This window comes from Pteropus medius, unplaced genomic scaffold (genome assembly GCF_902729225.1).
Source record: "Pteropus medius unplaced genomic scaffold, Ma_sr-lr_union100, whole genome shotgun sequence".
NCBI lineage: Eukaryota > Metazoa > Chordata > Mammalia > Chiroptera > Pteropodidae > Pteropus > Pteropus medius.
Genome location: NW_024340696.1, coordinates 8,491,922 through 8,505,472, shown reverse-complemented (window position 1 = coordinate 8,505,472; position 13,551 = coordinate 8,491,922). Strand labels below are relative to the sequence as shown.

At 36.0% G+C, this 13,551-nt stretch overlaps 1 protein-coding gene across 3 annotated transcripts in view; it reads left to right on the top strand.

The window, feature by feature from the left end:
* The window catches only part of DCDC1 (doublecortin domain containing 1), a 367,143-nt gene that overhangs the window by 315,201 nt on the left and 38,391 nt on the right, over positions 1–13,551 (top strand). For all 3 annotated transcript variants that reach the window (XM_039866324.1, XM_039866325.1, XM_039866326.1), the window contains 4 exons: positions 1,933–2,091; positions 3,208–3,408; positions 8,491–8,584; positions 10,836–11,006. In XM_039866324.1, the coding sequence (XP_039722258.1) occupies positions 1,933–2,091; positions 3,208–3,408; positions 8,491–8,584; positions 10,836–11,006 (625 nt within the window). The remainder of the gene's footprint in view (positions 1–1,932; positions 2,092–3,207; positions 3,409–8,490; positions 8,585–10,835; positions 11,007–13,551) is intronic.

Sequence of the window (13,551 nt, the reverse complement as noted above, 5' to 3'; positions counted from 1 at the left end):
GAGATCACTATTTCACAAGGCAGCCCATTTTAATGTTGAAATAATTATTTACAACATCCCCATTCTATGATTTTATCTATTTCTCTGTACTGTTCCCTATTCCTCTTCTACTTAAAAAGTCCTTAAAATATTCAAAGTTCACCGTCATCAGCCCACTGGGTTATCTCTTTTCCAGGCTAATTTTCACTAATTTTTGAAGCATTTCTGATCCAAACATATTCTTGCTTCAGGGCCTTGCCATTTGTTCTTTTCTCTGCCCAGAATGCTCTCCCTCCAGATCCTCACATGGCTGACTTCTTCTCCTTGCCCAGGTCTCAACTCAAATGCCATCTCTCAGAAGAGCCTTCTCTGACTCCATTGCTAAAGTAGACCCCACCACAGCCAATTTCTATCACAATATTTTATTTTATTCTACTTATGGCACTTATCCTGTTTATTTATTTACTTGTCTATATCTCTCTTCATCCCACTTAAATGTAAGCTCCATGAACCCCTGAAAACTTGTCTGTTTTGTTCATTGCTATACTCCAACACTTATAACTCTGCACCTACCAAATAGTAGATGTTCAATAAATATTAAAGGGATGACTGACTGACTAATGAATGATTAGTGTTTTGAATGAATGAATGGACAAAGGAATGAATTAATAAAGCAAAATGGATTTAGAAATAGCTGTTCTAAAATTAATTTGACTGTACTTCATTTGTCTGGAAGCCTAGGAACATGTAGATAAATTCCAAGTTAGTAAATGAAACATCTGGATTTTGAGAAAGAACATTGTTTACACCCTGCTAAATATGTTAAACTAAAAATGGCCTTTTCCTCTCCCTCCTTCCCTCAAAGAAATGAAGCCGGTGGGAAAGCTGTGTTTTTTATTTTCAGCACAAGGTGGCACTGTTGTTTTCTTAACTATTACTGAGATTTTTGACTCGAGAAGCTGCTTATGTGGCAATTCTGATCAGGCAGTTGTTACCCACCAACTTCATATTTTCGTGTAATGTTTTTGTTACATTGGAAAAGTGTATTGTCTGCTCTGCTAACACAGGCATTGTCCCCGAAGATTTCAGTAATCTGATATTGCTTACTGTTATATCAAATTACCACAAGACCTTGACAATGACAGCCTCCCTTAGAGAAATGTATTTACACATAGGCATATGTAGAGTGCTGAAATATGCTTACTGCTTTGCCTACGTGTTTATCTGCCTTCAGCTGAGCAGTTTTCATATTGTTTCATGATTCCATGGAAGGCAAAAGTGCCCTAAACAGTGGCCTTGAACTTGATACATACAAATCTGTATGGTGACTATGCTCCTGTACACATCTTCATCTTAATAAGAAGCCAGAAAGCCTGCCCAGTTATTCAGATAATGACTATTTACTCTAAATGTTTTAGTACATTATTCTCCATCAAAAGCTGGCACGTATGTGCCGATACTATTTGAGTCTCCCTAGATTTCTCTGTTGAGAGGGTAAGTTAAGGTATTAAGAGTCTCCTAACATTGTCTAATGAATAAACTTTTGGAAACCCAGTAATTTAGGCTGTACTGTTCCAGACAGAATTATGACCCCCTATGCGATAGATAGAAGGAGTCTCATTACATGTTTATTATAAATTTCTTAAACTATTGAGTAGTCCTAATCTTATCATTTTTGAAATATCATACATGGCTAAATTTTTTTCTGAGTAAATATAACAAAGATGAATGCTGTTTATTATGTGATTCAGGAATTTTATTTGTGGCCTTATACTAAAAGATCTATATTATGTATTAGTAGGATGTGGATTTGCAGCGTCAAGCACCATTACAGAAATATGATTTGTAGATCCACTAATATCCTTCAGGATGTGATCAGACTACACCTCAGAGAAAGTACTGTGAATATAAATCAGAATTCTTAGACTTGCATTTGTTTCTGAACCTTGATAGAGATTCACACGCAAGAGCCCATCTCCGAATGAAGGCTTGTCACACACCTCCCAGGTACACCTGGCAGGAAACTTCTCGTAACTTTGATGAGGATGACAGTTTACCAAGTAAAATGGGAGAAGATCTCTTTGAAAATGTGGAACTACAGAAGAAATACAGGTAAAAAGCTGCTAGGGACATCAGTTAGAGATTTCTACCTGGTCTTAGATTTGCTCACTTTTGGGGCAAAAATATTCCTGAGGGTTTGCATTACTGTTAGCTTCTGTTTACATTGAAGTACACATTTCTGTTTCTCTTGTGCTTTTGACTGATATATTCGTAAGTATTAGTGGAAAGGTCCTTCTCACTTTAGCCATGTAATTTAATTTCTTATTCACTGATATGTCTTTTCTGTTAAAACAATAAGCTCATCTAACTTTGCCTCTTGAGAACTTGACACAGAGCTTATAATATTTGTTGAATAAATGTGTGAATGACCTTATGAATAAATATGTAAGATGCCCTGATGTCTTTAAGAAATCAGCAAAATGCAATTTCTTCCCTTTTAATTTAATTTTTATTTTTTGGTCAATGTTCCAGTGAAATGACAGGAATCTGTAGTAATTTGCATGTTCCATAACCTTTAGACATTTTCGAAACATTATAGCAGTTTATATGTATTAAGTGGTTTTGGCACTTCAACAGTTAGCATTAGTCCATGCACATAGTAGAGACTTAATTGCCGATGCATTGTGATGTTAATACGTTTACTAAGCCTGCTTAATCCCTTAAGATCTTTAAGAGATTCCTTTAAATTAAATTATTCGCATATTATTTTCTTCTATGATATTGTATGAGTTGTTAGGGAAGATTGAGAAACTAGGAGAATGAAATTTTATTTGCCAGGAATACTGTTGATGGAGGATAAAAACAATCATAGTTTAAGCAGAACTCCATAATTTCTCTCTGTTTTGGGGCTACGTGCCCCTTCTACTTCTTTTTCCTCTTTAACTAAATTGTCTCTTGAACTGAACTTCTTTTTTTCTTTGCTAATGAATTTCTCATACTCTCTTGGATAAACATTTATTTCTGTTACAAAATAAACTCGGAATTTTACTTTTTACATCAGCCTCGCAGTGCAAGGCAAATAGCATCGCCGCTGTCCCAGGGATAATGCGTCGCCATTATAAGTGAATTTGGTTCACGGCGGGTCTCTCCCCAACGGAACTTGCAATCTCTAGCACATCAAGTGCATGAGACATTTTTCTCCACTAATGGGATTTTTCTTTATCTCAGCCATTCTCCAAAGCAGAGTACATTGCAGAAGCTTTGCCACCAGCAATTTGAATACAGAGATGGGCAAATTATAAGCCATGCAGCTCCTCAGCTAGTTTTGGGAGTGCAAGGTCCTGACCCACGTTCAGGCATGGAGGTGGTTTTGGTGGAGAAAAAAGTGAATGATAGCCATCAACGCTGGATGCACAAGGATGGCAGCAGGTAAATCCTTGGTAAATCCCCTATTTGGGGATTAAGACAGCAAAAAGTGAATGGCGCCTAAGAAATCCGGCATTGTCCCCACAGAGCAGGCAGGGGTATATCTGAGGACTTTTGGATTTTCTATTTAATATAACCAATAATATTTTATCCTATTCGAGGAAGAGAAAGAGTGAAGTCAAATGTAAATGTTCAGTAGTCTACACACTACTTATCTATTATTGATTCAGATAAGAAATGCGAAATCTGACCTACTGGATGTATAGTTTTAACTGGCCATTGAGGTCAAGAGAAAACTGGACTGTCATCTAATTTTATTTTATGATTTGAAGGGATCAAGTAAGAATTCTAAAAAGTCTCCATTAAAAAAATTTTGCAGTGCTTTTTCATTAATGCAGTCTCCTGCCTCTCTCCACATGCATGCCTTCCCTCCCTTCCCCACTTCCATCAAATAACTGATTGATATGGCTTTTACCCACACAGTAAAAACGAATTCTTACCTTTACAAATATATCAACCCAATTTAATGGCTGGCCCTTGTTTGGATCCAGATACAAGCAGCCACTGTCAGAAGGTTATTTCTTAGATAATCAGGAAATTGAACAGTCTGTGTACCAGATGATATGAAGGAAGTCATATTAATTTTGTTGGGTGTCGTAATGGTTTAATGCTTGTGTTAAAGTCCTGACCACTTTGATATATATTGTAGTATTTACAGATGAAATCAAGAGATATCTCTGATTTGCTTTAAAATATTCTAGCAAAAGCAAAAACTTTAAAAGTTGGGAGGAGAATGGATGAAACCAGAATGCAGAATATTGATAGCTGCTGGATCCTGGAACATTTCTCTCTGTGTGCATGTTTGAACATTTCCTTAAAAAGAAAGAAAACAACTCTCAGTTTTTAGATTGGTTTGCTTCAAATTCTACCATTAGTGTTATATGATGGGTCTCTAGGGGCCTCTTCAATTTTTTGAAATACTATTCAAAATTTGTGTTTGCGTATCTGTGCAATACATTTTTTTTTTTTTTCTGAGAAAGAACTGTGATTTTCATTGGCTTCTCAAAAGGTATATGATGCAAAAGGCTTAGGAATTACTGCTTTGAGATAGATTGCATAACTTCAGCAGGTGGCAGTAGAGTGCCCAGCATGGGAGGGAGAGGAGCTAGCCTTACTCTGCTCACTGAGATAAGCAGAGCTGTCAGCAAGGAATACTTGCTGGGCTTGTTTCAGAAGGCTTAAAAGCCAACGTGTAGACTGACCTGGTGAGTCCTGGTGTTCCTTGGGCCCCCATTCATAGTTGCTGAGCTGTCTTTGCAATGGGAAACTAGAAAGCAGGCTTTTGTCCCTGCAAATGGCTTGCTATATGGGACCAGAGTTCATTCATTCAGTTGCAAAGGGTTAATACAGGCAGTATTTTAGGTGCTGGTGCTTTAGCAAAGAACAAAACAGATAGAAATCTCTGCCCCTGTAGAGCTAGTGCTATCTCGTCCAAATTGCTGGAGTTTATCAATACATCTTACTGCCTCGGCTTTCTGTATTATAGTAGAGGTCCCACTTGAACCTAACTTGGAATTCAAGCATGGCTGATGAACTGGACTAAACAAGCATGAGGAATGAGAGAAGTGACCCCTAGGCAGGAGAAAGCCAAGCATGATGAATTTAACTTGGAAACACTTGGTCATTGGAAGAGAGGGCAAGTTCTGAGTCATGCTGAGTGTCTGTTACTGGTTTTGTTTTTAATCTTGAGTACTGAGGAGAAAACAGGAGGAGGGGAAGACTATTTAAGTAAAAATAGAAAGAGAAGTTTGCCTGAAACTCTGAAATGTTGGACCATGACCAGCAGTGCTTTGGAAAATCTAACCATGTATAACACAAAAGAGAACAGTCTCTTCCAATCTCCTTCCAATTTCCAAAACACTCTGCAACTTGGTCTCTTGAAGCCTCCTCATGTTAAGCCATAGAAGAGAGAGACAGGCACAATGCAGAGGAATATATGTCCTGTGGCAGAAGTGTGCCCACATAGTGATCGGAATTCTGAGCTTTCTTCAACACTTTCTGTAGTCGTTTTGCTTTGTTCCCTTTCATGTAATTGGATATTCAAACCCATTTGTTCTGATAAGCTGGTGAGACCTGGAGAACCTTGGGTTGCACTGATTAGAAAAATTCTGTTTATGTGAACCACCATCTCTTGATCCTCCACATTATGCCCAGGCAGTAAGTTTGCGTTTAGGAAGGCAACTACCCATTCAGAATTTGTATTAAGAGAGTGTAGGCAGAGTAGCTCACTGCCGACATCATGGGGGTACCAAGTGGCTCTTATGGTGCCGAAAATTTTCATTAGTCTTTTCATTTAGGTCTTGCTGGGATGACACATTGTCTAGGCTAGAATTGCAAGAAATGAACAAGGGGGCATTGGAAGGTAGTAGGAAATTGCCAAAGACACTCACTTGGTTTCCAGCCCCACAGAAAATATGGTCTAGATCAACTTTTGAGATAATCTAGCATCTTCCTCCCATTTTTAACTCTGGTACAATGTGAATTAATCATTTGGTCTCTAAAGGGAAATGTGAAAAAAATATGAAGAAATCCTCAGGGATGAAAATCCCCTCAACGAGACTCAAAATTATAGAAGAGAAAATACAGTGTCATGGAATTTGGAGCTGAAAGATATCTTAAACATCTTCTAGTCTAGTCACTTGACTCCAAAGATGGGTCACCTGAGGCTCAAGAAGTTTAAATGACTTGTATGTTCTCATAACATGGGTTAATGGGGAGGCAGCGGTATCGTGCTATATATTGCTGGGACATGGAGTAATCTCTCACTTTGCTGTTTTGGCACGTGAGCGATTTTATGTAGAAGTCTATAAGCTCAGTGCTTCCTGAAGAATATAAGCACTCTTGCTATGGGCAAGTGCCAATTGGCTGCACTGTTCAAAATGGAAAAGAAAAACCAGCACTATAATGGCTGAGCATGGCACAGTCAGCAAAAATGTACAGATAGCTAGGTAACTAATCTTGGCATCTCAATAGATCATCACTGAAATATACACTCATTCATTCATTTGAACAATATTGAGTGCCAATAAGAATGCAAGGTGTAAACTATGCAACATGCTGAGGCTGAAGAACAATATAAAATATCATGCAATCTCCATAAATACTAAAAAGGTACTTGATAAAATTGAATACCCATTTTGGTTTTAAAATGATATTTCATTAGGTGATAGAAGGAAGAAATACATTGTAAGATTAATAATGATTATCTTCTAGAAGTTAGGAATGTTTACCATTCTGTTGTAATTTTACTAAATTCTCCACTACTTTGCAAATTCTTTACAATGAAGATATATTGTTTTATTTCAGAAATTTAAATTAGATATCTGGAATTTTTAAGTCTTGAAAAGAAAAATATGTTACCTTTATACATAGCCCCTCCCTCCTTCTTCTCATCCCTCCACTTGCACATCATTCAATTTTATATTCCGGACGAGTTATATTTTTCCACAGCAGGAATGCCACTGTTGGTCTGTAATGTAACTATGTTGACAGATGTAAAGAATTGGCTTCTTTTATACAGATAAGAACCTTGAATGTTTAGTTTATTTTAGCTTTTAAGTGATGCGAGAAAAATAATTAGTGAGTTTTAGCTCATAATTTTCATTTTGTTTTTCAGTTAAGGAGGCTTTATGTTAGCCCCAATATAAGATCACTTAAAAATATTCACTGTATATCTTGAACTTTTAGGGAAACCTCCTTTAGAAAAAAATTAGAGAGAAAACTATGAAAAACCACAACCATTAATAATAGTAGCTAATACTAAGTGCTATGTGCCAGACAATATTCTATGCATCTTATATGCATTAATTCATTTAATTCCCATTTAATTTTAGTTCTATGAGGTATGCACCATTACCCCATTTTATAGATGAGAATAGTGAAGCACAGAGTTGTTAAGCAAAGCCATAGAACTACTGAAAGGTGGGCCCAGGACTCAAACTTAGGCATTGTGGCTCCGGAATCCATGTTTTTTTATTATTTTTCTTTTAAGATAGTTTGATTATTTATTTATTTATTTATCTATTTATTTATTTATCTATTTTTGAGATTAAGTTTATTGGGGTAACATTGGTTAATACAATTATATAAGTTTCAGGTGTGCATTATAATTTGACATCTGTATATTCTATTGTGTGTCTACCACCCAAAGTCCAGTTTCCTTCAGCTAACATATATTTGATCCCCTTTACCCACTTCACAGAATCCATGTTTTTAATCACACTGCCACATTGCCTGTCATAATAACTAAATGGGTAAGGAGAGTATATCAGTCTGGATACAATCTGGAGACAGAAACCATACCATGACTTAGGGGAAATTTAACATAAAGGATTATTAAATGATGATAAAAATAATTATCAGATATATTTTAAAAAACAATGAATTCTTTGTGGTACTCTAGGGCCGAGAGAGCGTATTCAAGAAAGGACAAACTTGGGATTGAGCCCCTCCCCAGGGTTGGAGTTCAGAACTCAGTGGAAAAGATGTGGTTGGGGCCCACTGAATGGCAGAGAAATTTGCTGGTTTGATTGGCTAGATCTGGTTCGTGGTTGCTGGGCAAGCAGGAAGCAGCCCTCTGGAGCATACGTAGGGGTGCAGCTGGTTGCTGGGCACATGGACTTGCAAAGGGAATAGGGGCAGAAGCCTGGAGCGTGTGGTGTTTGTGTCTGGAGGGCCATAAACAGATGATCATCAGCCAGGTCAGGCAGGGCTGTGAGGGTGATGAGGGACAATGCATTCTGGGCACCGGGTTAGGAGAGAGCATCACTGATATCCCACTCTCAACCACTGACCCCATGCCACAACCAGAAAGAGCGGGAGAGCCTCCTGCAGTGTTCTTCCAGCGCTCTCTGTAGAGAAAGCTTAACTCGTGCTTACTGTAGAAAAGCGAGAAATACTTAGAGGATTCACATCCATTGTCACAGAGCATGGGTGGAGCTAAGGGGCAGCACACTGCTAAGTGGTACAGAGGGAGCTCTAAGCTAGTCAAACTGCTTTGTAATATGCCTAATCCTGTTTCCCAAGGACCTTTCACCTGGTGAGGAACCCAGACCTTGTGCTGGCAGTGTCTATGACCAAGGCTAGAAATGAAGTTTGTGGCTATCCGGTTATTGTTCAGGTAAGATACACACACACACACACACACACAACTAAAGAGTAAACATGGCCCTTTATTTACTCAAATTTAAGTATAGCTCCATGTCTCCTTGTGTGGAGAAAGAAAAATGGATGTCAAAGAATTCTGTCTTGAATGCCATTGCTAAAATATTTACAATAGTCTGCTTAGATTTCAAATTGAGCATGTTCATGTAGCTCTTAATTTAGTTTAATCCAACAGATGGTGATTGTGGGCTTGCTGCATGTCAGGAGCTATGCTAGTTATTTAAATCGAATCCAATGGCAAGTATGAACAATTGTCCCAATAACATTCACATAGCTTACCCTCTCAGTGGTGGGTGCAGTCAGGGGAATGGCTGTTAGGTGCATGTGTTTTAAATTCAATGATTGGAAACATATGCAAATGAACTCTTGCTTGGCAATTGGAGGGAAAGAATATGGTCAGGAGGGTTTTCCTGAAGGATGTGAGCTCATTAAAGTTAGTTCTACAAGACTCATTTGAAATGCACCTTTAACATACTTTTGTAAATGCTGATAGCGGCCGAACCATTTTTGGAGACTCGAGTGAAATCTGACTTCATTTGGGTTTTAGACAAAGACCTAGGGTATTCTTTTTCCACGTTTGTCTATCATCCTCATTTACCTATAACCAAAGACACTCCTAGATGAATATGTTTTCATGTGCTTTTCCTTGTTAGTAGGAGAGACAGTTTAGGAGTGTTCCTACTCTGCATTTACTTTCTGTATCCTTCACAGTATTTACTGTCTTTTTGTTGAACAGAATATATTGTCTCTAAATAACATTTGTTTTATTCCACGTTTTTAATAGCAAGTGGGCAACTTGTTTTGCAGGTCCTGAATCCCAAATCGGGACATAACAATCTGGACAAATATCAAAGCTTAATTAAGTCTTCTATCCTGATGACAAATATGGACTAAAAATTTATTCTAGGAGACACAGTATATATAACATTACATTCCTCCCTGTCAGCTGCCTCTTTGGCAGTGAAATAAAACTTCATGCAGATGCAAATTTAGTACCGTAATCAGTTTCATAAAATTATAGATATGGATGTTTTCCCTTAAGGTTCCCATTTTATAAGAAATGAGTTTGATCTCTAGGTAATTTGTATTACCCTTCAAGATTTTTTTTTCTTTCTTGGTGTTTCATTTTTATTTCTTGAAGCAATCAGTTTTTGAGAAAATATTAAAGTTCATGTAAATTAATAAAAATGAGGCATGTTAGGTTAATGTTACTGGGCCCCCTCCCTGTTCCTTGAAATATAGTCTTTGTTTTCATACCTCTCAGGGATGCTCGATTGTCTGACCTATTAAATCAGTTCTTAAGACTCATTTATTTTCCTCTTTACTATCAATCTCTCCTTGGTAAAGTAAGTGCTATTCATTATAAAGTTCCTTGAGGTGTCATGATATGTTTAGTTGAAACTAATCTACTGGTTTAAATTCTCTTAAATTGAAACTACTCATTTCTTTATGTATGCTTGAACCAGGTCTTATAATTAGAATAAATATGCTGTTTCTATGACTTATAAAACTGAGTGTACTCACTTAAAAAAAAAAGACTCCTTGATAACGAGTGAAATGTAAATTAAAATATCAGCAAGGTACTATTTTTCTTTATTAAATTGAAGATGTTTTGATAAGAGTGTGAGGAAAACAGGTCATTTCATACACTATTGGTGGAAGTGTAAACTAGAATAACCTTTCCAGAAAGCATGTGATAAAACTTTATATGAATATCATAATATTTAAAAATGATCTTATTCTTTTATCAGCAATTCTACTTGAGGCATTTGTTCTAAAGAAGTTATGGATTTACACAAAGATTTATCTGTATAATTGTTTATTGCTCTTTTGCTTATAGTAAGGAAAATTCGATAATCTATTTCAATGTTTAACTATTGGAGACTGGTAAAATAAAATATCCCTAAGGCCAAATAATATATATCCTTAAAAATGTTCGAAAAAGAGTTATGAAATATTAAGTAAAAAAAAAAATCAATGCAGTTATCAAATTATATGTATTTTGTGATTCTATTTTTGTAAATCAAAGAAGGATATTTATAAATGTAAAAAATAGTGTGTATATTATCAAATATCAATAGTAGTTATACTGTATAGTAGAATTATGAGTAATTGGACTTTCTGAATTTATGCAATGAAAACTATGACTTCTATAACTAAATCATAAACTCTCCCATTTAACTCCATATTTTGTCTCTTTTTTTCAGAAATATAAACCATATAACAATGGGACTTCCAATCAAAAGTGGAATTATATTGAAAATATGAAAGCTTTTATGGCCTTTCATAGCACTGCACTGGATAAGGAAATCACAGCAGCAAATTATGCTGGTATTTGTACATCCTCTGTAGTTAAAGATGGAAATATTGATCAACCAGTAAGTGCTCCCTTCCTACTAAGGATAAAAGAAAAATAATGAAAAGTGAGAGTAACAATAAATAAAGAAACTGTTTTTTTAGAAAGCCAATGTTCACACAAATTGAGTACTGATATATGAATGAAATCACATAGTCTCTGGGATTCTGGTTAGGAAAGAATGAAGGAATACTGATACTGCTCTCTGCTTATATTGTTTCACTGGCTCCCTATGCCCAGCACCATCTTTGGTTCATTATCGGTTCACCAGCACACACATGAGGGAAGATAATCACACGTGCCGCACTCCACAGGTGTGCCTGGCACACTAGCTGTCACTCCACCCTAGAAAGCATACTAAAATACAAATAAGTGTGAATTTAACTATATTACATTATACCAAGTATAGGATAAGCATAAATATACTCTAATTTGTAAAGAAAATAATTTCTCAAGTTTAGTCCTTTAATTTTTATTAGCTAGGAATTATTTGCACCATACTTTACAAATACCTGAGATGTTGTGGTTCAGTGGGTCAAGCTAACTTGCTATTGTTGATGACCACTGAGACTCAGAAAATTGAAATCTCATAATGCATACTACGAGACCCTCCAAGACCCACTTTATTCTGTTCCTTGGATATCGCTAAACATCTGCTGCTTCTTCACCCATCATTCCCTAGCTCTACTGAATAAGAGATGTCCAAATGTATCATATCATTTTGCATCTCTCTGGTTTTAACTGTGCCTTTTTCTCCTTTGTCTGTGAACTCATACCATATTTGCTGTGAACTGTTAGCACATATGCTGTCAGACTAGGAAAGTTATCTTAAAAGGAATCAAGTCAACTCAAAAAGGCTCTCATTGTCCAAATATGAAACAATTTAAGCATCAATATGACTAACGAGTGCAATGAATTGACATACATCAGATATGTTTAAATTCATATGTTCATACTGATATTAAACAATAACAACAGCAACAACTAATTAGTCACAATTAAATGATTCTACGGAACCAATTCTTTACTTTGAAAAGTGGGAAATAAAGAATCAAGCATTTATTTTTCCTTCCTTTATGAATTGTATCTCCATATAACAAAATAGTTGGTGAGAAGTTTCATGTCATAGAACTATAGCAGTTAATAAATGAATTGGCACACAATTTTTCATGAAGCCCACACTTTTCTATATAAATGATTCTTCATGAGAGGGGATGTTTAATTTTATGCCTTCCAGTAATTTGTAGAGAAATGGAAATTCGATGTGCATATAGAGAAATCCATAGTGGAATTTAAGTATTATATCTTTGTAAGTATCGTCTAAATGTTGGCTTTGAACTGGGGTAGCTCTATATGCTTGAACAGAGTAGTTGAAGCTAAATGGCAAAGGCAAAAAAGCTAAGAGCTTGGAATCAGAAGTCACAGTTTTATATTTCAGCTCTACCATCTACTACTTCAGTATCCTTGGATAAAAGCTTCCCTCTCCAAGTGTTTGTTTTCTCATATGTAAATTGAGAATGAAGATATTAACTGTGACTGCTTTTAGCCTTGTGAGGAACAAAGCAAATTAGAGTCTATATGAGAGTACTTTAAATTTTTATTATGGAAATTTTCATGCATATTCAAAAGTAGACAGACTAGTACAATGAATTCTTGTATACTTATCATCAAAATCAAATATTTTTGAGGTTTTGCAACATTAACAAACCCCCAGACATATCATATAACCTCAAACTTACATGCACCTCTAAAAACATTTTCCTACATAATCATTATGCCATTATTACACCTGACAAAATTAACAATAATTCTTCAGATACCTCCTTCTTAATCATATTTCCCAGGTTCTTCTAAAAAATTCTTCTTATGGTTGGTTGGTTTGAGTCAGGATTCAAACAAGTTCCCTATGTAACATTTGGTTGCAGAATCTGGGTCCTTTGTCCTATGGAATGCCTTTATTTGGATTTATCTCTTTGCTTCCTACGGCATCCTTTAATTTATTTCTCTAGCTCATTTAATTCCTGTAAAAGATATTTAGCACTAGAATTATAATTAGATTTATGTTCAACTTTTTTTAACAAGAATCTTTATCAATTTTACTGTGCATTTCTCACTTATTACTTATGTAGGCAGACAATGCCTAGATTTTCCATTTTTAGTGATAACAGTTACCAGTGGGTTCATGTGATTACAACCTGATCCTACATTTAAATTTTTTTCCTGGAACTTTTCCTCTAGTGTCACCATTTGATGATCTTTTCCTAAATCGATTATTTTATTAGGAATTTCAAAAGGGTCAATTTTGTCTAATTCGATAGTTTTTTCCCCACATGTGTTAACCGAACTTTTAATGTAAGAAATTTTACCTCTTCAGTTATGTATTTGACTACCCAAAACTATGTTTTGTAAGGGATGCTGGAATAAATGCTTAATTTCTTCTATCTATCTCACTTATCTATTGTTGTATAACAAACCACCTAAAAACTTAGTGGCTTGAACCAACAGCCACGTTTTGCTCTGCAGGTCAGCAGTTTCGGGCTGGGCTCAGCTGGGCAGTTCTGTTGGTC